The sequence below is a fragment of the Paroedura picta genome, chromosome 3 (genome assembly GCF_049243985.1).
Source record: "Paroedura picta isolate Pp20150507F chromosome 3, Ppicta_v3.0, whole genome shotgun sequence".
Classification (NCBI taxonomy): Eukaryota; Metazoa; Chordata; class Lepidosauria; order Squamata; family Gekkonidae; genus Paroedura; species Paroedura picta.
The window spans coordinates 33,001,468-33,027,845 of record NC_135371.1 but is presented as its reverse complement, the minus strand read 5'-3'; the positions used below and the strand labels follow the sequence as shown (position 1 = coordinate 33,027,845).

The 26,378-nt window shown below is 45.0% G+C and overlaps 1 protein-coding gene across 1 annotated transcript; it reads right to left on the bottom strand.

Annotated features, from left to right (window-relative positions):
* Positions 1 to 390: 390 nt before the first annotated feature.
* LOC143831799 (uncharacterized) lies at positions 391 to 14,668 on the bottom strand. The gene is made up of 2 exons (XM_077325251.1): positions 6,575 to 14,668; positions 391 to 486 (listed from the first exon to the last, which is right to left on the bottom strand). The coding sequence occupies exon 1, from the start codon at positions 13,125 to 13,127 to the stop codon at positions 10,557 to 10,559; it is 2,571 nt and encodes an 856-aa protein (XP_077181366.1). The 5' UTR covers positions 13,128 to 14,668; the 3' UTR covers positions 391 to 486; positions 6,575 to 10,556.
* Positions 14,669 to 26,378: the final 11,710 nt, after the last annotated feature.

The following is a 26,378-nucleotide window of genomic DNA, read 5'->3' as shown; positions in this document are numbered from 1 at the left end:
GCACTGACCTGTAGTTTTGGAAGGCAGTTATATTATTGGAACATTAGGGTATAGCAAGATTTCTTCCGGCTAAAGACATTAATTTCTAGTAGGGTTGCCAAAACTGACATGGAAATCTCTGGAGATTCAGGGGCAGACCCTGGGAAAGGTGGGCTTTGGGAAGGGGAATGACATAAATGAGTTAGTCCCATGAAGAGATGGAGGAAAAGGAAGAAATATTAATATATTTACACCACCTTTATTGACATTCAGAAATATGGATACAGTAAGTCTAATGGTAGTAATTGAACATCACCAAGTCCCCACTCCTTTCTGGGCCTAGCTTTATCAACCTGCTACCACAAACATTTAAAAGCCTACCTGAATGAAATTGAGTTCTCACCTTTCATCAGCCAGTCGGGAAAAGAAGATGCTGGGGACTCCTAACCTTCTGGCTTTTCAATGAGGCTGCCGAAGAAAGGATTTTCAAAAAGCTTTGCGGACAGTCTGGACAAGGGCAGAGAAGAAATATCTTATGTTTGCAGTGTTTTTAGACTGGTTTTAACATTTGCACCCTTGTTGTATAAAATTGTGTTTACCTTGTTGTTATCCACTTTGATTCCTAAGAGGCTCAGGAGAAAGATGGACAGATCAATAACTTAAATCAATAAATATTGAGGAGAACACCAGCACAAAAAGAGATGAATGCAACTGTTGGAGAAGAACAAATATCATCTGGTTTCTCTCCAGAGTAAAAATGGGCGAATGGTGATTCTCTCAAAGGAAGTCCTAGTGCGGAAGCAACCTAAGACATATATGATTCCTTATCCATTGATATCTATCAGGGAGGGTTTTTTTTAATGCTGCTCTTCCAGGGGGTTCCTTACCATTAAGTTTGGGGAGGGGGGGGAGAGAGAGAACTGTATTTTCATCATTATACAGGTCCAGGATGTAAATTCAACTTTTTACTAAGCAAACAAATAAAAATACTGAGATTTTCCATTCAAGGACAAGGAAGAATAGCAAGATTAACTGCAGGAGATCGGAGGACAAAAATACATTGACATGCAATACACTGAAAGCGTTGCTTGAGATATGCCAGAACTCTTTGAGCACCAGTACCAAGCTGTCTACATCCAAATAATTTGACCACTACTGTATTTCATTTGCTGTGCAGGGAGAGTCCAACCTAATTAGGTATCATTAAAGTTCTTCATTCCCAGAACACAATGCCGAAACAGGAGCCTCATTAGCGGTGGGTGGAATCATATAAAGAAAATTAAGAAAATGTAATAAGGAAAAAAAGGGAGATCCAACAGGGGGAACATGTTAATGCTTAATGAGCAGATCCATGGGCTTCATTAACCTGTATACACTTTTTTTCCAAACACGGTGGCTTATTACCTCATTAATTAAAACATTACCAACAAGATGCATTCATTTAATGAGACACTGTTCCTGGTTTAAACAGCAGTAGTAATTAACCCCATAATTGAGACATTTCCTGCTCAGTGAACAAAATGTGGATGGGGGGGGGGGGAGACTACCTTGCCATTACTAAGCCAAAGACTGCATACACAAGGAGGAAGGTCAAGGGAAAATCTTGTCATTTACCTTAATGTTTGGAATGATTTCTATTCAAGTCTAGACCAAGCCTGCTTATAGGCATGTCTGTATTCTACTGTTTGTGGCTGAGAAGTGAGAAAGTATAAAAGTGGTATTTTTTAATTTAAGCTATCTCTTTGATATACAACAACTGCTGATTTTATGTAGTATTATTAAGTAATGGCATTTTGTGTCATTTATGCTGAGACCTAAGAATTGAGCTTAGCTTCCACTGCAAACAGCATGAGGATGGGGGGTCTGGAGGTAACCCATAGGATATTCCAATTCCTTTCATTTTTGGACCTGGCATTTCAATAATCATCCCAAAGCTGGTGGCCAATTTTTGAGATTCTTAATTTTCATTTTCTGATTAATTAAGGCTGCCACAAATGGACAGACAGATGCCAACGAAGTGCTTTCTTTTGTTATGAAAGTTGGTTTCATGCAAGCATGGTGGGGGCACAGATAGAACCTTTGTTCAGAATCCCCTGGTGGCTCTTGTCAGCCCTGGCCACGTTACAAGCAGAAGGGCTTTGACTGCAATCTTTCTTTTTAAAAGATTATATCAAGCCATAAGAGAAGCCATGTTGGATCAGGAGGCCCACCAGTGGGACCAGAACTCCAGAAGTCTTCCCACTGTCATCCCTCAAGCACCAAGAATACAAAATGTCATTGTCCCAGACATAGTGTTATATCTATACCTCATGGCTAACAGTCACTGATGGACCTCTGCTCCATATGTTGATCTCGTCCCCTCTTGAAGCTGCCTATGCTTGCAACTGCCACCACTTCTTGCAATAATGAATTCCATGTGCTTATTATTCTTTGGATGAAGTACTTCCTTTTATCTGTTCTAAGCCTCATTCATTTCATTGAGTGCCCATAAGTTCTTCTGTTCTGAGAAAGGGAGAAAAGCACTTTTTTCTCTACCTTCTCTATCCCACACATAATTTTGCAAACTTGTCATCATTTCTCCAAGCTAAAGAGCCCTAGCATCTTAAAGTTATAGAATCATAGCATTGGAAGGGTCCTACAGGCCATCTAGTCCAACTCCCTGTTCAATGCAGGATCAGCCTAAAGCATCCATAATAAGTATTTGTCCAGCCACTGCTTAAAGACCATCAGTGAGGGGGAGCTCCACACCTCCTCAGGAAGCTATTCTACTGCTGAACTACTCTGACTGTGAAAAACATTTTCCTGATATCTAGCCAGTACCATTCGACATGTAGGTTAAACCCATTACTGAGGGTCCTATCCTCTACTGCCATCTACCAAGAGTCCCCCCCCCCCGAGGTGGTTGCTTGATATGAAAGGATACCTGTCACCAGCTGCTGTAGAAGAGTCTCTTCTGAGGGAACATTCCCCCTTTCTTCTTCATGCTGCCCCATTTCCCCTTGACTCCCATGCTCTCTGACAGTGGCGGGGCTGCTATTCCCTGCATAAGACACATTTAACAAGTCCACAAGAATCTTATTTGTGTGCCTAGTTCTGTGAGGTGGCTGAACCCGCTCTCAGCTAAAGTGACAAAATGTTTGGAACAAGGAAATTAACAGATGAGCAAGGTCATGGTGTGTGTATATATATATATATACACATACACAAATACACACATACACACATACATACATACATACATAAACACAAACACACATTTTAATTGTAAAATTCTGCTAACAGTTAAAATAGTAAGGAAATCAAATCAAACAATTTTAAAAATACCTTTAGTTACTGACATTTTGTAGCTTCTCATTGTTGTAGCTGCTCAAACTACTCAGGTGTAGTTCATTTTAGTACCAAAGAGACTCTTGTTTAGTTTTACTGGAGTATGGCATAGAGTGAAATAGAGGGTCAAAGGATAAGTATTAAAACTGAAGTCACAGAGCTAGCTTACACTCTAATATCACTTTTAAATTTTATTACCCTCATAGATTAGTAAATTACTAATACCAGAGACTATGGTCTAGTCAAGTCTTCCCAGTTGCAATGTATGGCTGTGAAAGTTGGACCATAAGGAAGGCCGAGCGTCAAAGAACTGAGGCTTTTGAACTCTGGTGCTGGAGAAGACTCTTGCGAGTCCCTTGGACTGTAAGGTGAACAAACCGGTCAGTCCTAGAGGAGATCAGCCCTGCCTGCTCCTTAGAAGGCCAGATCCTGAAGATGAAACTCAAATACTTTGGCCACCTCATGAGAAGGAAGGACTCCCTGGAGAAGAGCCTAATGCTGAGAGCGATTGAGGGCAAAAGAAGAATGGGACGACAGAGAATGAGGTGGCTGGATGGAGTCACTGAAGCAGTCAGGGAAAACTTAAATAGACTCTGGGGAATGGTAGAGGACAGGAAGGCCTGGAGGATCATTGTCCATGGGGTCGCAATGGGTCAGACACAACTTCACAACTAACAACAACAAATACCGGAGACTAAGGATAGTGAGTTCACAGATAAGGCTCCCCAATCAATCTTCCCAGGCTCCATCCCCCACATCTGAGAAGGAACTACTAAGGACAGGTAAAATGGACAACTGGAGGATGTCATGTGACTGTTCCCCTTCCCCCACAAAAAAAATCCCCACTTCAGCTCGTGTGCCAATAAGCCCAGAATATTTTTTTATATTTTTACAGTAGAGTAGAAGCTTAAAGAAAAATTCTTTTAACCTCTAAAGATATTTGGCAGAGACCCAAAGCAAAAATTATAATAGCTTTCCAAATCCTTGGGGCTTTTTGTTAATAGGAAAATTTTTACTGCATGAGCACAGTGGGAAGTCTAAGGATTTATCTTAACCCCTTTCTTGCTTTAGATCAATCTACCTACCAAACAGATGAATGCTTACACTAGCTTTGCTAAAAACTAGGGATCCAAAGTAATAAATGTGCATTCGGTTAGAGAATGTAGCAGTATCAAATTACAGGACAGGTCAGCTATGAAATTGCAGCTGTATGTTTTTTGGACCATTGTATGCTAACAGACAAGGCCTAGCAGCCTATCTGTTTCTCTTCGCCACTGATATTGAATTTGTAAATTGCTTCCATGGTTCAAGAAGTTCGGGTGCCGTTTATATTGTGTCAACTAAACAAAACATGCAGAGGAAGAGAGACTCTCCAAAATCTAATAATCGTATGTCAACAGAAAAGGAAAGCTTCAGTTTCCATGTTATGAATAAAACATGTTTAATAGCATTTCTCAAGTCTGAAATCCAGCATCTCAAAGCCTCTGTTTGATCATACTGTCCCGGTTTGGGTTTTGCACTCTGGTTTGCTACAAATGGGGTTATGAGATCAATGTAAGCTATAGGAACCAACAAGGTCCTGGAGAGGAATTTTGTTGTTGTTGTTGTTGTGGTCTGCTAACTGCAGTGAAATCAAATTCTTTAGAATTTGATTTCACCAGTTAGTATAGGGCACAATCCTGTAGGAAGTTCTGAAGCTCCCCCCCACCCCAAGTTAGTGGAAATTGCACAAAAACATTGCCATAGAAAGCAAGACCTGAACATGAAAGAAGATTTAGAGGCAACATTTTCAATAACAGAAACATTAGAAGACTTAACATAGAATTGGGGATGCCAGCGTCCAGGTGGGACCTAGGGATACCCTGGTTTTCCAGCTCATCTCTAGACTATAGGGATCAGTTCCTCTAGAGAAAATTGAGTCTTTGGAGGGTAGGCTCTATGGCGGGGTGGACTAACTGTGGCTCTCCAGATGTCCATGAATTACAATTCCCATGTTGGCACATGCTGCAGAGGCTCATGGGAATTGTAGTCCATGGACATCTGAAGAGCCAGTTTGGCCACCCCTGCTCTATGGCAACATACCCCACTGAGCTCCCTGTGCTGCCCTGGCTTCACCTCCAGATCTCCAGGAGTTTTCCTACCTGGATCTGATAAGCCAACTCCCCCCTCCCAACTGCCATCCTCCACCAGGGGCGAGGACCTAGAAACCCTACATAGGATTCATGGTCCCCAATTAGCCAGGACAATGGTTAATTTTCTTTAGAAACATAACTAATGGAGGGTTTATGTATTGAGATCTGATTTATACAGAGTTAGAGAAGGCTTTAATAATGAGGCATCTACAACAATAAACTATTATCTTGGGGGGGAAATCCAGTAATACCATTAAGGCTGAATTCTCACAGCCATAATAAAACTGCCACCTTATTTATAAAAAATGATAGCCACAGTATCATCATTCACTTTCGCCAGAGAGAACCTGGAAAGAATACAGGGAAATGATCTTGCAGGGCTGGGAAACATAGTTAGGATTGTCTCCTTGCTTTTTAATCAGAAAAATCATGCTTACATAGCCATGGAATACACTTGTCGCATTATTATTTTCCCTGCCATAAGTATCAGACAAGTCTATGCATGGCGGATTGGGCATTGTGTCAACACAGAGGCAAGGGTGGGAGGAGAAGTCCTATCAGACTAAAGAAGCACATATGTGAAACACAGCTTATCGCACTGTACTACACGGAATACATGAAAAGTTGCTCAAAACAGGTCCAAACTGGAGGGAACATCTGCTTCCTGTTAACCAGAGGCCAACAGATTATGAGCCAAACTGTCAGGAGTTTGAGCATCCTTCCCTAGTACCAATGCAGAGAGAAATGTAGTAGAGGAGAACTAATGGGAATGCCAATTAGTGGGAATACCATTTGGCCTGGACCGGTATCTCACAGGGATATCACAAGTGTTCCTCCCCCCCCCTGTTACCCAAATTGCTGGACACGTGTCCTAAAACACGTATCTTTGAGCTTGTGGGGAATATTAGCTCAAATGCTGCGAGAGGGGGGTAACTTAGCGTTATCGGATCGTTACCTTTGTATACGAGGGTTATTCCACCTGTAGGAACTCAAGGCAAACACAGATTTAAATGGTAAAATGTTAATATAAGCTTTTATTGAAAGGAAAATAACAAAAGTACACACAAATAGCTAACACACACATACAAGCAGTCATATAGAGAAGGGGGAGGAAGAGTGGAAGGCTTGATAGTTACCTGTCCAAGGAGTGGTGGGTCAGAGGAAGGAGCACGAACCAGCGTGGGAGGTCCCGGGTTGGAAGACACTCAGAGTGGCTGTGTGAAGCCACAGTTTTTATAGGATTTTGGGAAGGGGGCTATGTGACAAGGCTCAGGTAAGCATGTGCTGGAAGTTTCCAGGGTCCCCGGAGATTAGGACAATACCTGGCCAAGTGGGGGGGGGGTGATGGCCGTAAATGGATTTGGATAAAGGTATTAATGGCTCTGAGGAAGAGAGCCATCAGGTCTAGCTGGCAGGATGTGGGGGAAATATCCCCTGGCAGAGGGGCCAAGTGTGAAAAATGTTGCAAGACAAAGGATTTTCCTAGGAGCCCTTAGGCAAACAGGAGGAAGCCAGTCCACTCACTTAGAAATACAATGGGGGGGGGGGTCGAGAGTAGGGCATGGAGGCACCTGGATTTCCAAACCTGAGGCAGAGAGCAAGATTTCTAAGATGGAGTCTGGCCTGGCTTGGCTGACCCTAGCAGTGTCATGGCTTTAGCTTAAGCCTAGACTATTGTGGGGTGCCATTGGTTATAGAAGACAGTGTGCCAAGGCATAAGGCAGGGATCCTGCCATGCGTAACATTCCCCCCCTTCTGTAGTGAATTATATGTCCAATTTATTCACTACAGACCAATATACTGTGTTAGTGGCGGCAAAGATTGAAATTCAGACTAGAAATTCAGAGAGAAAAGTGGGGCCATCTTCTGCCACTACAAAAACTTAAGCCAAATTAAAAACAAAACACATTTAGGAGGGGTTTGGGTGACTTAAGGAAAGCTGTGAAGTTGCTGTTCCTCTTTACCACAACCACTCAAAACTAAATGTAACATACATGAACTATGAACTAGCTAAGCGTGAGGTCTCCACCATATGAATAAAGCAATGAACCAATGCAAACTAATAAGTTGAGCAAGGCAATCTAGCAAACAATAGACAAAAAGCAAATGCAGTGAAAACCAAATTCTAGGCAGGCAGGAAACTGTGGGCAGTACCTGAGCAATATTTTAGAATGCGAGCACTAGGCAATCCTAAAAATGCTGGCAATTAATATCAAGCAATTACTATGAAGCAGGCAGAAAGTGTCAGAAACTAAAAAGTTAGACAATGAACTAAGCAATGGCTTCTACTAAGCAATGCAATAAGAACAAGATAAAGCTAAGCAATTTAGCAAAACTTATATACATAAACTAGCAAACTATTTAAAACTGATACAGGCACAATGCAATAGGCAGTGAGTTGAAATACAGGGCACAATACAATTTGGAATACAGACAATACAGTTTGAAAAACTTCCTCCCCCCCCCCCCCTTGTCCCATTGGTAAAGGTGGGAGTGAAGCTGGAGATAGTTGAACATGAGGATTGATGAGGATGAGCAACTGGTTCAGCAGTTGAAGATGTTGATATATATATGCATATATATATATTGTTGCTGTTGTAAGATATTGCTGGATGATGTTTGCAAACATATAGAATGGTAAAGGAGGTTCCTCCATGTGGGTAAAAAGCAACTTTGGTGAGGATCCATTTTATGAAAGAGCCACTGGCAAGAGGTTGTGGCAACAAGCAAATAGCTGGATATGTGTGCAGGTCCGGGTTAGCTTGCAAGTTGATCTTCTTCCCCCCCTCGTGACTGAAATGGCAGGGGAAGAGGCAGTAAAGGCACTAATCCAGGGCGTCAGAGGGTATGCAGGGTCAGAGATTGCACATAGAAGAAGCAGCAGGCAGGCTGGGCAGCGAGGCTTCATACAGCAGGAGCTGGGGTAAACAGCAAGCATCAGTAGTTCACCAGCAAGTAGGCTGGGGCAGAAAGCGCAGAGCAGCAGGTCATGACCACAGGACACATCCATAGCAAACGCAGGCAGAGGGTTGCTGTCATCTTTGACCAGGTCAGGTCTGGAGGTTGGCGAGCAGGAACAGCATACAGGCAGGACCATCAGGAACTGGCCTGGCGATCTGAGGTTTGTGATGCACAAGCCTGGAGCCTCACTAGGGCAGGCTTGGCAGACGTGGGTTGCAAGAATATTTGAGCGGCCCAGGGCATCAACAGCACAGTGGAGCTGAAGAGCTCAAGGGGGAGACACCCAATTGAGAGAGGGACAAAGATTGACAAAAGTTCAGTGGAGAAGTGTGTGCAGCTGCAAAGAGTGATGCTGCAAAGTCTGTTGAGGCTGGGCTCAAGTAGGCACACAGCCTGATGGATATACAGATTAGGGAAAATACTCAAACATTTAGAGCTTTGAAGACAATGAACTCAAAATGAAAGATTGGAGCAGAGGGGTGCCCCATAAGTGACTGTCAAAAAGATCTACTGTGGTGGGTGCCCACCATGAACTTACAGAGACTGAAAATAGAATTTAAGAGGAGCTGGATGCCATCTCCAGGGAGGGAGAGGGAGATTAGAGTGCAATCATAAAACAAGAGAAGGAGGTTGCCAACCTTCTGGTGAGTTTGGGAATTTGAGAGAAAACTGATAGATTACTATGGGTGACTAAAGCAAGATGCTTTGTAGAAATACACAAGAGGAGAGAAAGTCCTTCAAGTCCTGTAGGCTAGGTCTTACTGGCCTTCTGCACTGTTGTGTAAAAAGAAGCATTCAGAAAAAGAATCAAAGAGCCAAAGTTAAAGGTTCCTGCAAACATGTTGCAAATGGTCTATGAATGAATAGATTAGCAGCTCAAATACACACACATATATATGAGGGGGGAAAAGGAGAATTGCTAGATAGAATCTGGTCAATTGCTTCCTAGTTAATAAGCACAAAAAGAAATAGAAGCTCTGATATGCAAGAGGTTAAAAGCATAAGCAGAAAACATACTACAGATTCTTCTCTATAAGGAACATAAGATAAATCAAAACACAAAAAGAAAGCTTCAAAAAGCAAAACTTGGATTGTGATCTATAAAGATCTTGCTATAGAGAACAGAAGAGAGGACACCTAATAAAAGAGGTCTCAAAACATGGTAAAAGAATTTTTCAAAATATTGTGGATTGACATAAATCTAAAAAGTTAGAGCACATAAGCACAAATCTAAAAGCAAAGGTTTCTTCTAAAAATGAATAAAACAAATAACCTTAAAGAAAATTTAAAGGTTGAGGTATAGAAACTTGTTTTTCAGACTGAGATCTGCCTGCTGGTAGGCCAGGCTGATTAGATGTCAATTGCTTCTTTTAAAAGTTACATTGGAGTACTGCTGAGAATATGAGTGGGAAAGAATGAATGAGAGGAACATGAAGATGAAGTCAGAGTCCCATTACACAATAGTGTGTCAAAATAATTGTGTTCTTAAGGAGGAAAGACTGTTCCTCTGTACATACACAGAGTGCCTTTTCATAGGAGTCAGGCTGAGTGGAAGCCTGAGTGCCCAAATTAAAGGTCTGTATGAAGCTTTCTAAACATATTCAAAACAAAAGCAAAATTGCAAAAACAGATTTTTAAACAAAATTGTCTTATGAAAAGAGGGGAAAAAAATGTTAACTGCCAATTAAAATTTGAAATAGGAAGTAAAAATGTCAGAGGGAAGGAAAAGCTATGGAGGGAATGCCCTTTCTCAAAGAGAAAATATTTCAAATACTAAAAGCAGCCAAAATTGTCTTAAAATAAAAACTAAAACAAAACATATTTTAGAACAGAACTATTTTACTGTGCTCTCCCCCCCTTAGATTCTCTCTGAGGTAGGGGTCAGTCTTTAAAGAAACAAATCTTCTTCCTGATTTGGGAAGAAAGAATACTTTCAGTCCTTTGTTATGTGGATTAGTTGCCTGGATGGGGGAGAGCAAGGCATGAGTCATGGGGCTGAGTGCCTAGAAAGGCAGTTAGACAAAGAGAGTCTGTTTTAAGATTGCAAAATAGTGGCTGTTTCAGTGTGACTGCAACTGTAGCTGGAGGCTCTACCAACTGCAGCCAAATTTAAAATTTGAAAATTTAAAAAGTAAAAATGGAAGCACACATGTTAAATTAACTCAGTGGCACTGGAACCATTTGTGGAAGTTGAGAAAATAATTGGAAATCTGTTAACTTTAGGGAAGCTAAGAGCCTTGCAACAAATTCTTCCCTGTTAAAATAATGGTTGTCACCTTGGATTTTGGAACTCTGTACAGGTTCAGAGGCAAGATTTACTTCCTGACTCTGTGATGGGGGAACTGAGGACATTTCCTCTTCTTTAAAGACAAGAGGTGAAGCTGGGTTACTGGGTCTACTGTATTTTCTTTTCAATTTATTATCTGTGTGGCTTTGGAAATCCAGTACATTTTGCAAATGTGTTTTTACTTTAAAAAGTTCACCCTGGAATTCCTTGTTTTTCTCATTAAGATCCTTAATTTCTAAATCTTGATTCTGGGTAAGAGTTTTAAATTTCTCTATTTCCTTCTGCCAGTCCTTAGGGGATTCAGAAGAAATTTCTGTGGGCCTAGTTCTTGTCTCCATCTCTGGCTCATATCTGAGCATTTTCCTGGTTTTCCTCTTCCTCATGGCCTTCACAAAGGCACACATGAGCACAGATGTGGGTTGGTTATCATACTGGGTCATGTCTGCCCCAGTATTTCTAAGTTCCCGCCACAGAAAAATCCGGTCCCTAATTTTATTCTGCCACTGAGGGACAGAATCTCTATTAGGTTTGGGATTGTTCTGGGGGAACTTATTGGAAGAAAAACCACTCTGTGGCTTATCCCTGTTTTGTACAGGGGAAGGTGGCTGTGGGAACTCTGCCTGGTTGAGGGAGAGTCTCCCATATGCTAAGACCAGCTTGTCCAGAGGCTGCTTATGGAACTGGGCCATGTCCAGTCCGGCTTTCCTGAGTCTAGCCCACAAGCACTTCCGAAGGGAAGTTTCTGGGGGCTGAGACTGTTTCTGGGCAGAGGGAACGGCCTGCTGAGGGCTCCCATGAGGGGTTGGCGGAGCAGCAGCCTGGATGCCAAGAGAAGACTCTGCACTTTGACCAGAGGGGTTCTTCCTGGCTCTAAAGCTGCTGCTTCTCCTGTTCTTTCTAGGTTTCAAATGGGGGTCAAAGATGGCATCAGTGACTGTCTGAACAGGCTCCTGACTACTCTGTCTCTTCCTCCCCGATGGGGGAGGAACTGGACCTGTCAATCTTGCTATGTCCGCGATTTGTCGGAGCTTCTCCTCAAGCTCGCCCCAGTTCAAAGCGGCTGCATTGGTCGGGCCCATCATAATCCGTGTCGGATTATTGATGCCTCCCAGGACGGCCTCCTTGAACTCGGGGGTGTTGTACTGGGGGGCGCCGTTGCCGTCCACCCGGACAAAACCAGAGAGCAGACCCAAGAACTGCTTGCGGCTGCAATATACATCTGCACCCTCATCCGCTTTCTGCCTGTCCATGTAAAACAAGCCAGGGAGCGGCTGAGCTGGCCAGAGTATTCTGGCTACCTCGCGGATCCACTCTAGACGCGGAAGCGTGTTCAGCCCTCTAGATGCAACTGCCGAGTTCAAGACAGCTAGGTCAGACCCTGACATGCAAAGTCGCGCTAGCCGGCACAAGTCCTCCGCAGTGGCATCAGTATGCTGGTAATAAACCACCGAAAGCCACTGTACTCCAGTGTCCTTGTCTAGAGGTCCAAGCCAGTCTGCTACTACTTTAACCTCATGTGGTTTCCAAGCTAGGGTCTTTCTGATCTCTTGTTGCTCCACGGGATCACCCTGGGTGGTCCGCTGAACCGATTCAGTTTGGACTGGGTTTGCAGGGGCCAGATTTACCCAGTCAGGGCTTACTGGTAGACTGCTAACAGCCTCCTCTGGCAAGGGCTCAGATGGAACCAAACTTGGCAGACTGGGAAGGCCATTAGGGCAAATGACAGAGATCAGGGCATTCTGACTCCCTAATCTCTTTTTCAGGGCTTCTACTTCCCTGTAGCATGCATCATGACTGACTTGTGCATGTTTGGCCACATTATTCTCCACTAGGAACTGTGCAGCTCCCTTGATCTTAACTAGCTCAGCTTCTAGCTTGAGAATGCGAACTTCTGCTAACTCAGCTCTCTGCCCTGTGGCTTGGAGCTGACTTTCTAGTTCCTGGATGGTCTGAAGCTGATAAGCCTTCTCCACCCGTGCACTCAAGCGCTCAGTTCTCATGTCCTCCATCTCATCGGAGAGGTGGATGATATGAGCCTCACGCTGTTCCAGGAGATCAGCTGACTGGGTCTCCCGTTGTTCCAGGAGATCAGTTGACTGGGCCTCCTGTTGTTCGAGACGGTCAGTCAGCTGAGCTACCTGCTCCTTCAATAGGGCATCCTTCTCCTCTAGGGCATGTTGCAGCTCAGCAATCTGGGCTACACTGTCCTGAAGGGCAACAAACATACCCCAAGTGGCATAAGAGTCCTTACTGCCACCCCCGAGCTTCCTAGTGTTACACCATTCTTGGAAAGCCTCGGTAAGGGTTTCCAGGGGGTTGGAGCTTTTAAAAGCTCCCGGGCGCCAGGGGTTCCGGCCGCCCTTCTTGGTCACCCAGAGTGTCAATCTGTCTGCTAGTTCCTTACGGGCAATCAGGCCAGTCAGATTGAATCTGGATGCCATTTCTTCCTATTAATTTCCAAGATCTTAAAGGGGACGGGGCTTGGTTTTCTGGCTTCTTGTCGCTGGGCAAGCAAGCACAGAGGGGATGAGTTTAGGGGCAGCCGCTGCTCGTCTCTTGAACAGCAGGGGAGAGAGGGAAAAGGATCCCGTGGAGTTTAACCTCTCACGGGTGTGGCTAGTTTGTTTTTGGCTGAGAATGGCCGGGGCTCTTCTCAGTTCAGGGCAAAAACTACCAAAAACCAAGCAGATGGCTGATTTTTCCAATCAAGGTTGCCAGAGCGCACTTGATCCTCGGGAAAACCACCGAAAACCTGAAGGTATTTTTAGGGAAGAGATCACTGGGGGATTTTCTTGCGGCTTCTATATCCTTCAAAGCGGCAAGGGGAAAAGGGGGAAGGGCTCCCGTCAAGGCACGTCCTTACGGGGTTTGGCTAGTTTTCTTATTTTATACCGAGATGGCCGGGGCTCTCTCGATTCAGGGACAAAACTACCAAGAAAACCTGAGGGTACCGGCTAATTTATTCGGTTAGGATCGCCCTGGCTTTCCTGAACACAGGGGAAATTACCAAAACCTGGATCATCTGAGCTTCACAAAGCCCGCTTGAGTTCTCGTGCCACTCCCGACACTCGAAACTCCAACTCCTGCGGCCGCAGGGCAATTTGGTGCTACAGAGAGCGACTCTGCTTGCACAGATTTTAGCAGTAGGGGGATTTTCCTGGTCCTTCCTACAGCTAAGAGGAATTTTGCCTAACGCCTTCCTACGCTTGGCAAATCCCTAGTTGTTGGGTGCGTGTCGTCCACCCGCCCGTCTAAGCCTAAGAAAACCTTGCCTTGGTGTTCCTAGCCTTAAAGGAAACTAATCTCCAGCAGGAGCAAAACAATAGCAAAAGGGTAGAAAGGAGAGAGAGAGGCCAACCCTTTTAGAAAGCACACTTCCAAGAGCACATTCACACACTTATGCCAAGAGTTCAAACGGGCTTTTCCCCTTACGTCCGGGTTACTGGAGAGTGCCGTGCGTCCACTTTACTCCCGAGTAAGCCTGGGGCAACTGCCCGCGAGATCCACCATAATCTGTTACCCAAATTGCTGGACACGTGTCCTAAAACACGTATCTTTGAGCTTGTGGGGAATATTAGCTCAAATGCTGCGAGAGGGGGGTAACTTAGCGTTATCGGATCGTTACCTTTGTATACGAGGGTTATTCCACCTGTAGGAACTCAAGGCAAACACAGATTTAAATGGTAAAATGTTAATATAAGCTTTTATTGAAAGGAAAATAACAAAAGTACACACAAATAGCTAACACACACATACAAGCAGTCATATAGAGAAGGGGGAGGAAGAGTGGAAGGCTTGATAGTTACCTGTCCAAGGAGTGGTGGGTCAGAGGAAGGAGCACGAACCAGCGTGGGAGGTCCCGGGTTGGAAGACACTCAGAGTGGCTGTGTGAAGCCACAGTTTTTATAGGATTTTGGGAAGGGGGCTATGTGACAAGGCTCAGGTAAGCATGTGCTGGAAGTTTCCAGGGTCCCCGGAGATTAGGACAATACCTGGCCAAGTGGGGGGGGGGGGGTGATGGCCGTAAATGGATTTGGATAAAGGTATTAATGGCTCTGAGGAAGAGAGCCATCAGGTCTAGCTGGCAGGATGTGGGGGAAATATCCCCTGGCAGAGGGGCCAAGTGTGAAAAATGTTGCAAGACAAAGGATTTTCCTAGGAGCCCTTAGGCAAACAGGAGGAAGCCAGTCCACTCACTTAGAAATACAATGGGGGGGGGGGGTCGAGAGTAGGGCATGGAGGCACCTGGATTTCCAAACCTGAGGCAGAGAGCAAGATTTCTAAGATGGAGTCTGGCCTGGCTTGGCTGACCCTAGCAGTGTCATGGCTTTAGCTTAAGCCTAGACTATTGTGGGGTGCCATTGGTTATAGAAGACAGTGTGCCAAGGCATAAGGCAGGGATCCTGCCATGCGTAACACCCCCTCCCCATTTGATACATTTCACACTTTGTTCTTCTATACATCACATGTCATTTATAGGCGGGGTTTGTTTTTATGGTGCCCAGGTGCCCCCAAAGTTGAAAATGGCCTGGAGCCTTTGGGGCTTCTGAGATGGCCTGTGTACAAGACCTCAACCTGAGAGCCCGTGGAGCTGTTGCCAGTCAGAGCAGACTTTGAAGAAGAAGGAGAAGGAGAGTTGGTTCTTATGCGCTGCTTTTCCCTACTCGAAGGAGGCTCAAAGCGGCTTACAATCGCCTTCCCATTCCTCTCCCCACAACAGACACCCTGTGGGGTGGGTGAGGCTGAGAGAACCCTGATATCACTGCCCAGTCAGAACAGTTTTATCAGTGCCGTGGCGAGCCCAAGGTCACCCAGCTGGTTACATGTGGGGGAGCACAGGATCGAACCTGGCATGCCAGATTAGGAGTCCACACTCCTAACCACTACACCAAACTGGCTTTGATAGACTAGAGGCCTAACTTGAAGCAGCTTCTCATGTACTGTAACATTTTTTTCCAGGTGTCATCTCATAGACTCTCATAGAAGTAGCGATTTGACATTTTCCTTCAACCATTTTTCTTTAACAATTTGTTCAGACTTTTGCAAGCAGAATCACAATCGCCAGCTTATATCTCATGACCGTTCCCTCTCGCCTATGGGCTTATCTCTAGTCTTTGTGTCTGGCTGGAGCAGCAGTATTTACTCAAGAGCAAGACTATGTTTTTTCTAGATCTGGCATCAAGAGGAAAAAAAAGAGGGAGAGAGGGTCATCTTAAATCCCCATTCAAGTAACAGTTATGCCCAATAATAGAAATATTTTTGGGTATAATATCTGGATAATCAAAAGCAACAGCTACTTGAAAGTGCTTGAGATAAGTGATTCGGGGGGGGGGGGGATCCAGGTAATTGAGCATTTCATGTATCATGACTTCATTTGTGGTAAAACCTTTGCACCATTATCCTGAGGACGACATTAAAGGACCTTCTCCTGGTTTTTCCAACACAAGTGGTTCTGCCTTTCCACCCAAAGAGGGTCCCCCAAGGCAGCAAACATCAAAACATCTCAATGTTAAAACATCAAAGACATTAAAATAGCATTGAAAATATGTGTACAGAAAATATGCCAGCTGAATTTGAAATCTAACACCCAAGAGCTTTTATCAAACCACAGTTTCAGATTTCCTCTGAGCTTCCTTCCCTATACAAGCTCCCCCACCCAATTTTATTTCCAAGGGTCAGCAGGCTTTCAGAAGCAATGTATCAGGGGTCTGAAGCAAGAGGGGTGAGTTGCTAGATAACAGTGCACACCCCTCATAAGAAAACATAAGTGTCCTTAGCTTTTTTGGAACTGCATTGTTGCCTCTTAGAATCATAGAATCATAGAGTTGGAAAGGGCCATACAGGCCATCTAGTCCAACCCCCTGCTCAACGCAGGATCAGCCCTAAGCATCCTAAAGCATCCAAGAAAAGTGTGCATCCAACCTTTGCTTGAAGACTGCCAGTGAGGGGGAGCTCACCACCTCCTTAGGCAGCCTATTCCACTGCTGAACTACTCTGACAGTGAATTTTTTTTTCCTGATATCTAGCCTATATCGTTGTACTTGTAGTTTAAACCCATTACTGCGTGTCCTCTCCTCTGCAGTCTAGGGACTTGCACATCACTTCTTAGGATAAACCCTCACATGAAAGAGTGCACCAGTGGTTTCAAGCCAGGCTCATTCCTTTTATAGCTTGAAGCAGTTACCAGGGTGATTCTCAAACCTAACAAAAATCACTTCCTTCTACTGTGTTAAAAATCTACCCTCAAATGGCCTGATTTAGGCTAACCTGGACATTCAAAGAAAAGATGGTGACATCTGTTATGGGCAGCAATAAAACTGTCTGGATGATCTATCTTGCTCCAGACTAGGATAAAGCTCCTTGATCTGAAACAAAATGATCAATCAGATTGACAGGAATATTACACACGGTATCTCTTGAAGTAGTACACTTCCTAGCTAACATTTCTAATTTGTCTTTCCTTTGCTGGAAAGGCACTAGACCTGTCAGGCACTAGACCTGTCATTCATACAGTTTCTAGCCATATTGAAGTACAGCTAAGCACTTCTCCAGTTTCAAAGCAGTCCCATATTCCTCTGCAGTCAAATCTCATGATAGTCACAAAATGACTACCTGTTTTCTCAAGCCTACACCCACACACCTACCAGCAAATTACTGGCACCATTGAGAAGTTATCACTGACAAAATACAACATTCACAGCCAGGTATTCTGTCTGAATTAATCAAGAATAATTTGAAATACAGTGTTGGAGGGATACCATGGACCACCAAAAAGACAAATAACTGGATTCTAGGCCAAATCAAACCTGAACTCTCCCTAGAAGGTAGAATTACTAAACTGAGGCTATTGTACTTTGGGTACATCATGAGAAACCAAGACTCACTGGAAAAGACAATCATGCTAGGAAAAGTCAAAGGCTGTAGGTAAAGAGGAAGACCCAATATGAAATGGGTTGATTCAATCAGGGAAGCAATGGCCTTCAGTTTACAAGACCTTAATGAAGAAGAAGAAGAAGAGTTGGTTCTTATATGCCGCTTTTCCCTACCCGAAGGAGGCTCAAAGCGGCTTACAGTCGCCTTCCCATTCCTCTCCCCACAACAGACACCCTGTGGGGTGGGTGAGGCTGAGAGAGCCCTGATATCACTGCCCGGTCAGAACAGTTTTATCAGTGCCGTGGCGAGCCCAAGGTCACCCAGCTGCTTGCATGTGGGGGAGCGCAGAATCGAACCCAGCATGCCAGATTAGAAGTCTGCACTCCTAACCACTACACCAAACTGGCTCTCTCTTAATAAGATGTTTTAGAGGTCATTTCATTCACAGTGTCACTGTCAGTCAAAAACAACTCAATGGCACAAAGAGCACATGATAAAGAATAGCCAATAGTCCTCTGAATCTGCATTTGTTGTTGTTAGGTGCAAAGTCGTGTCCGACCCATCGCGACCCCATGGACAATGATCCTCCAGGCCTTCCTGTCCTCTACCATTCCCCAGAGTCCATTTAAGTTTGCACCTACTGCTTCAGTTACTCCATCCAGCCACCTCATTCTCTGTCATCCCCTTCTTCTTTTGCCCTCAATCGCTCCCAGTATGTATAAACATTATTGGTTATACATGCTGAATCTGCACGTATAACCATTATTCATTAAAGTGCACAGCAGGGGGGTACTATTTTAGCAGTCTTTAACCACCTTGATTGTAAATATTAGATATTTGGGAGTAAATTCAATTTTAGGTTCAGATGGGGTAGCAATGTTACTTTGTAATAGCAAAACAAAGCAAGATTCCAATGGCACCTTACAGATGAACAGTCTTGGTTGCAGTACAAGACAGGTAGAATTTAGGCTAATCCAATGGCAACAAAAAGCACCTATATAAAATTTGAGATCTATTGTTCTAGCCTCACCAACAGGTATTTGCAAGCAGGACTTTGCATTTGGAGATGAATAGGAACATCCTTGATTAATTTATAGCTCTTGCTTCTCTTGGAAAAGTTTATTCACCAAGCTGTCACTCCTGTCTAGTGCCAATGCTAATTCTTCCCATGGCACCTCTTTCCCGCTCACACAGAGGGCCTACCACCCTCTGCAGCCTCTCTTATTCAGGCATTATTATTATTATTATTATTATTATTATTATTATTATTATTATTATTATTATTTTATATCCCGCCTCTCCCCGAAGGCTTGAGGCGGCTCACATAAAATCCCATCCCCTAAAATCCATATCAATGACAATAAAATTACAGTACTTAATAACCAATTGATCAACAATAAAACAAGTGATGGCATCGTCCTAATCATCTAGTCTCCGCATCCTCAGCTGCAGGGAGGAGGAGGGAAGCTGGCACTCGCTACCGCCGGTTTGTGAGGGGGGCCTGATCCTCCTCACCGCCCAGCCTCACCATAAGCCTGGCAGAAGAGCTCCATCTTACAGGCCCTGCAGAATGCTGGTAATTCTCGCAGGGCCCTCAGCTCTTCTGGGAGCTCATTCCACCAGGTCGAGGCCAGGACCGAAAAGGCCCTGGCCCTGGTTGAGGCCAGGCGGGCTTCCTTGGGGCCAGGGATAACCAATAATTTAGCCCCCGCCGAGCGTAAAGCCCTGCGGGGGATATAGGGCGAAAGGTGGTCCCTCATATATACTGGGCCCAGACCACAGATGGCCTTGGTCAAAACCAAAACCCTGAACCTGATCCGGAATATAATCGGTAGCCAGTGTAGCTGCCTCAGGACTGGCTGGATATGGGCCCTCCAAGGCATAGCTGTGAGGACCCTAGCAGCCACATTTTGGACTAGTTGCAGTTTCCGGATCAAGCCCAGAGGTAGGCCAGTGTAGAACGAGTTACAGAAGTCTAACCTGGAGGTGACCGTCGCATGGATCACTGTGGCCAGGTGTTCAGAGGACAGATAGGGCGCTAGTAGCCGAGCCTGGCGAAGATGGAAAAATGCCTGGCCAGCTACCTGTTTAACCTGTGCCTCGAGTGTTAGTGAGGCATCAATAATCACCCCCAAATTTCTGGCCTAAGACGCGATATTAAGTTGCGTCCTGACCAGGGAGGGTAAGTGCGCTTCCTGATCTGCCCCCTTACAGCCCAACCACAGGACCTCCATCTTGGAGGGGTTGAGTTTCAGGTGACTCTGCTCAAGCCATCCAGCTACGGCTTCCAAACATCTGGCAAATGGATCTGGGGGAGAGTCCGGGTGGCCATCCATGAGGAGAAAGAGCTGGGTGTCATCAGCATACTGATGGCAACCCAGCCCATAACTCCATACCAGTTGAGCCAGAGGGCGCATAAAGATGTTGAATAATGTGGGAGAGAGCACCGAGCCCTGTGGGACCCAACAAGGGAGCCGGTAAGGACCCGATAATTCCTCTCCCACAGCTACCCTCTGTATCCGGTTTTGGAGGAAGGAGCATATCCAGCACAACGCTGTACCCCTTATCCCCGTATTGGCGAAGCGGCTCGCTAGCAGCTTGTGATCGACCACATCAAACGCGGCCGACAGATCTAGAACTAGCACAGCGGAGCCACCTCAGTCAAGCTGGCGACAGAGGTCATCCAACAAGGAGACCAACACCATCTCCACCCCATGACCAGGACGGAAGCAAGACTGGTATGGATTGAGTGCCGAAGTATCTTCTAGGAACGCTAGGAGCTGGTCCGCCACAGCTCTTTCTACCACCTTACCCAGGAACGCTAAGTGTGCCACCGGGTGGTAGCTTGCTGGGTCATGCGGGTCCATGATTATGAGCCTGGGTTACTGCAACGCACAGGCGGCCATTACCTCCAGCAGGCTTGGCAGGGTATCTGGTTGCGCGTTGGGCGGATGGTATACCAACCAGATGGCCAAGCTCTTGACCGAGTCCAACCCAATACCGACACACTTCACTGATGTCCGGCGCCAGGAGAGCCCTGTAGGGGTAAGCCTCCCGGACCAAGATTGCCGCCCCACCTCCCCTCCTATGGACCTGGGATTGGTGCAGGACCACAAATCCTGGGGGGGCAAGTTCCTTTAAGGCGACCATTTCACCACCCCTCACCCAGGTCTTGGTCACGCATGCAAGGTTGGGCCCAGACTCTGCAAATAATTATTGCAGAGTCGAGACCTTGTTGTTGATTGACCTTGCGTTGCACAGGACCAAGACCGGGTCCACCCTAGCCTCCTCCCCAGTATATCTGGGGATGGGACGGAGGTTAGAAAGGCAGCGAGCATGCCTCAGGCATCTGCTGTGTGACCACGGCTTGGCCCAAGGACTATCACAAATACTCTCTGACCTTCTCTTGTCCAACCTCCTCCCCCAGCCATATCGCCCTTGGCACAATAGCTTATAATCAGGATATCACACTCACCGCCCTCTACCTCTGCCTTTCTCAACTTTTTTAACATTGAGAAACCCCTGAAACATTCTTCAGGCTCTGAGAAACCCCAGAACAGGTGCAATTGTGCAGAATATGGTTGGGAAGCATAGCTGTGTACATGCCCGCCTGAGGTCCATCCCCTTCCCACTCCCTCCAGGCCCATCACTGGCCATTTTGGGAAGGGTGGGTCAACATGACCATATTTGGTCATATCTACTGATATGTCTAATAAATTTAAATAATATATAAAAATTAACCAGTTTTGGAAATCCTTCCAAGGCCATCAAGAACCTTCAGGGTTTCATGAAATCCTGGTTGAGAAAGCCTGCTCTACCTATATGTATAGACTGGTAACTTCCATTTAGTCGCATCAGAAGATGTATGTGTGCATAAAAGCTTATACTTTGAATAAAACTCTGTTGGTCTTCAAGCTATCACTGGGCTCAGATTTGTTCTGCTTCTTCAGACCAACACAGCTTGTTGTTAGGTGTGAAGTCGTGTCCGACCCATTGCGACCCCATGGACAATGATCCTCCAGGCCTTCCTGTCCTCTACCATTCCACAGAGTCCATTTAAGTTTGCATCTACTGCTTCAGTGACTCCATCCAGCCACCTCATTCTCTGTCGTCCCCTTCTTTTGCCCTCAGTTGCTCCCAGCATTAGGCTCTTCTGCAGGGAGTCCTTCCTTCTCATGAGGTGGCCAAAGTATTTGAGTTTCATCTTCAAGATCTGGCCTTCTAAGGAGCAGTCAGGGTTGATCTCCTCTAGGACTGACCGGTTTGTTCACCTTGCAGTCCAAGGGACTTGCAAGAGTCTTCTCCAGCACCAGAGTTCAAAAGCCTCAATTCAACACAGCTACACACCTGAAAAAATATGCATAACACTATGGATGTCATTAATCATTGGCTTCAATCTATGAGGGTTTCGTGAAATCCAAGGGGTTTTTTTTAAGCCCAACCCTGAATAGCTGCACCTCAAACTATTACTGCTCTCCTCCACCTTCTGTTCATATTGGAGAAATGGCTTGGACCTAAAAACACATCCCAGAAGATTATCTGGATTAATGGACTGTGAAAGCACGTTTGAGGTTAATGGTCAATAGGAGGAAAAGAGAAAAGGTATTTTACTCTTCACTAGAGGAACCTAAATGACCAAGATTAAATGGCCCCATATATATATATATCATACAGAGGTAGGGCTGGTTTGCAGTGAAAGCACAGGGGAAATAGGGAAATGCAAGGCCAAATTTTTATGGGTTCAATTTGCATTTAAACTTTGAAGTAATGAACAACTCGCATAAAAGAGGCACTTTTGGGAAGCAATGACCATGCTAGGTAAATTGAAGGGAAGCTCTGGTTACTGGAGCCTTGGTTGTGATAGCAAAAAAAAAAAAAAAAAAAGTGAAAATGCTGAAACCTTTCATTCTACAGATCTTGAAGACACTCAAAGTACTGAATTACTGAAAAGGGGGGGAGGCTTCTCTTGAACTGAAGTTGACAATATCTTAAGCCTCTTACCAGTACATTTCTGTCACCGTGCCGCTTTCCACCCTCTCCTTTCAGAGAGGAAGTCACCAACTTTTTGAAATGGACTGCACCTACCCCTGTTAATGTGAAGCTTTCCCTGATACTGGAAGAAAATGACAAACTTCATGTTTAATATTCACACATGGCCAATAAAGGTTTATTGAGATTGATGGATATTCACACATGTGGCTGAATAGCAGCAGGGCCCTAGGAGGCGGGGGGAGTGGTTTCCACACTGCACTCATATATTACAGTATGAACAAATGGAGACAAAAAGTATTTTTTTTAATATGAGCCCAAATTGGTATTTGGAGCTTCAATAACCAGGAATATTGATTTCCCCCCCACTCCCTGATATCCAGATCTTCATGGTACATATCCCTAGTTCCAAACAGTGCATGCTGTGAAATCTGCCAGCCTCGGAATTGATTGAAAAGAAGTGGTTCAAGATGATGATGATGATGATGGTGCTATTCCTTCAGTCGTGCCTGACCTTCCCTCAGTGATTCTATAGGAAAGTTTTCTCCATTCATCTCTGTCAATGACTGCTTCTTTCAGTTGGTTCATGGTCAACCCTGTATCAGCTTTGATCGTGTGGAGCCAGCGGATCCTTTGGCGACCACGTTTCCTTTTGCTGCTGACCATGCTAAGCATTAATGATTTTTTCTAACGAGTTTCATCACATGTGTCCAAAATAAGTGAGCTTTAGCCATAATATCTTGCCTTCTAATGACATAGTTGGTTTGCTCCTCTCTAACTATCTTGTTGGTAACTTTGGCTGTCCATGGTATTTGCAGCATTCGTTCAAGATAAGAGAATGCAATTGCTGAAACTGGGTAATTTCACGGTAGTGGGAGAGATCCCACCCCTAAAGTAACATTCCCCTGAATAAAGTTTGAGGCTTTCCTCTAACTTAAGCTATTCTTCCATTGGAGAAAAAGACACTAAAGTTGGAGGAAGGCTCCTTGAAGGGTAAGTTGGATCAACCTCAGCACACCTGGCCCCCTGGAATACAAACCAGTTCTTGACAGGCCACCTGCCCACCTGGCACAAGCCAAGCAGCTTCCCATATGATAGAGAAGTACAACAAATAGTAATTGCACCAGAAAATGTACTGAGCTGCCCAGGCAGGTTTGGGAACAGTTAGGAAGCATGATGCATCTGCTGCTTCACAGCTACATCTGGGGACAAACAGCAAATGTTATCCTGTCCTCTAGCTTCCCAGCCCTTTTCCCTAAATCACGATGAAGAAGCCACAGACCTAATGCACTAACGGAAGCAGAATGCATGTATAGAATTCTGCTCTCCGCTTCGCAGTTTGGACAGTCCCTGGTCTCCTTCACAGATGAGGGAACCATATAGACAAAATCAGCCAGGATGAGATGTTTCCCCAGCTCTGTTGGTTATTCTCCAAGTAACAGATAAGGCTCCACGGACAATAATGTAGTGCTAGTTGGATACTGAATATAAAATTTTACTCCATCTGCCTTTCAGCATCCAGCGCAATTTGCTTATAAGCTGAGCTAAAGGCAAAAATCATGGGAATGCATTTAAACATATTCACTAGTTTAAAAAAAAACACACCCACAACCTGAGATTTCAGTGAAGCCACAGTGCCCTCTTATGGAAGTAGGTTACACTTACAAGACACAGGATGTCCTGTATTGCACCAAGAATTTGCCTTGGGAACAAGCATTAAGAGAATGTGCATCAGTCAGTGCACGCAGCTTTCACTAAATGGTGCAATCATCAAGCAATTTTGTCATGTGCAAATTTTCTAGCCGTTTGATTCTATACTCCCCAATACAGCTTTTTCATAATTTTAGCTTCATATCATAGTTTTGAGACCTCAAAACTCCTTTTCATCTTTAATTAAATGACAATACATCAGCTGTTTTTTGAGAAATCTGCTTGGACTTTCTATCAGCATTGACTTATGACAATTCAAGGAGTAAATTTTTAAAATCCATCTTCTCGGGTCTTTTTTCAGCACAGTTGAGAAATAGGCATTGCCAGCTTTGATTTCTTTAGATACATGCATGTTTGCAATACATCTTGAACATGCTTCTTGTAAATCTAAGGAAGGGCTGTACCTAACAAATTCTAATCCCACCTCAGTACAAATTCCAAGCAATGGCAAGGCAAAACAATAATCTGTTCAAAAACTTGCCACACAAGAAAATTTACTCTCTCTAAAAGGAAACAAGATGTGACTTTCTATATCAAGAGTTCCATAATCCTGAGCTCATGCAACATTTCAACTCAGACTTTTATAGATGCATACCATGACTTTACTTTTTGACATTAGAGAACTCTTTAAAAATAATTATTTCTCAACCTGTCACCCTTTGCCTTCAATTATTATTATTATTATTATTATTATTATTATTATTATTATTATTATTATTATTATTATTTCCCACCACTCCCTTATGGCTCGTGGCGGGTTACAGCATCCTAAAATCCCCATTAAAACCCCATTAACAGACGACAATAACATTACCAGCATGGCGGAGATCGGCAACTCAACTCCCCCCCCACACTACTGGCGGGGCACTTTATGAAATCCCCAGACGATTATGAGCATTTTGCCAATGTGATACTACGACTACTACTGTGACAGTGTATTGGAAGAGCAACCACTGATGAAGATAAAACAGAAAGCGGGTCACTTAACCTAGGATCCCATTTTGGTTGACTCTTTATGTTTGATCATATGTTTGACCATTTAGACTTTATGTTATAACCTTTTCATCTATAAACATAGAGAAGACTACTATGTGCCTCGTGATTTCCTTTTTTCCTCTGAGTTCACATTGAGGAATCCACGGTTCTATATTTGATTGTTCAACCATAAACCTGGCAAAATTGCACCTACAACTGTATCATCACCATCTATAATAAAATCTGCAGCATGCTACTGATGATGTGCCGGCCCTCTGATTGACCCTCAGAGAGAGGGCCCTCACCCCCAGAACCAATCAGAGCCAGCACATGGCTGAGGCCACACCTGCCTCCTCGTGGTTGTGCATCAGAAGATCATCGGCCTTCTCTGCAGAGGCTGCATCACAGCCGCCAGTCCCCTCACTGCTACCTTGCCCCCTCATGGCTACTGGGGGCTAGTAAGCCCGCAGGCCTCCTTTGCCTGCATCCTTGTGCCTACACCAGCCCAATACGCACTGCCACCAACCTCCTCCCCACCCCCCTGCAGCCTCCACATGGATCTATGCCTCTGGTCTCCACCCCCACCCCATCTATAGTTCTCCCTCCTTCATCAGGGGCAGCTGACCAGAGCACACTGAGCACTTTACCCACACACACCCCTGCTTCCTGCCCAACTTACCTCTGTGGTGGCTGCCAGGAGCCCACATCCCTTGCTTTCCAGTCCCACCACCCACTCAGTGAGGTGGCGTGGCCCCCATGCATGCTCACCACCACAGAAGCAAGCAGCCACTGCTGCAATGAGCCACCCGCCTCCCCATGAGGGGCCATGACACCGTTGAGGCAGGGATGCTGCTAGCTCCCCATCCCCTGCACTCACTGATGCCGCACTGAGTAGCCTTCTGATAGCACCCCACGACTCCTCACCTCCCACCCCGACAGTAGCAAGGGATGGGGGATTTGTTGTCTCTGGCGCATTGACAGCGGAGCTCCTTGTGGTACGGTGGTACCCGCTTTAAAGCCACCCTTGTCGCCTCCAGCCACTCCCTCCCCCTCACTGGAACCACCAGAAGCATGCGCCGCCATGCCTGCTGGCATCAGGGTGGGGGGCTGCACTCTAAACCAGCAAATGCTGGCAGGGGCTCATG

Excerpts from the sequence above, each read along its gene's own strand:
- LOC143831799 (XM_077325251.1), bottom strand. The coding sequence starts at position 13,127 with ATGGCATCCAGATTCAATCTGACTGGCCTGATTGCCCGTAAGGAACTA.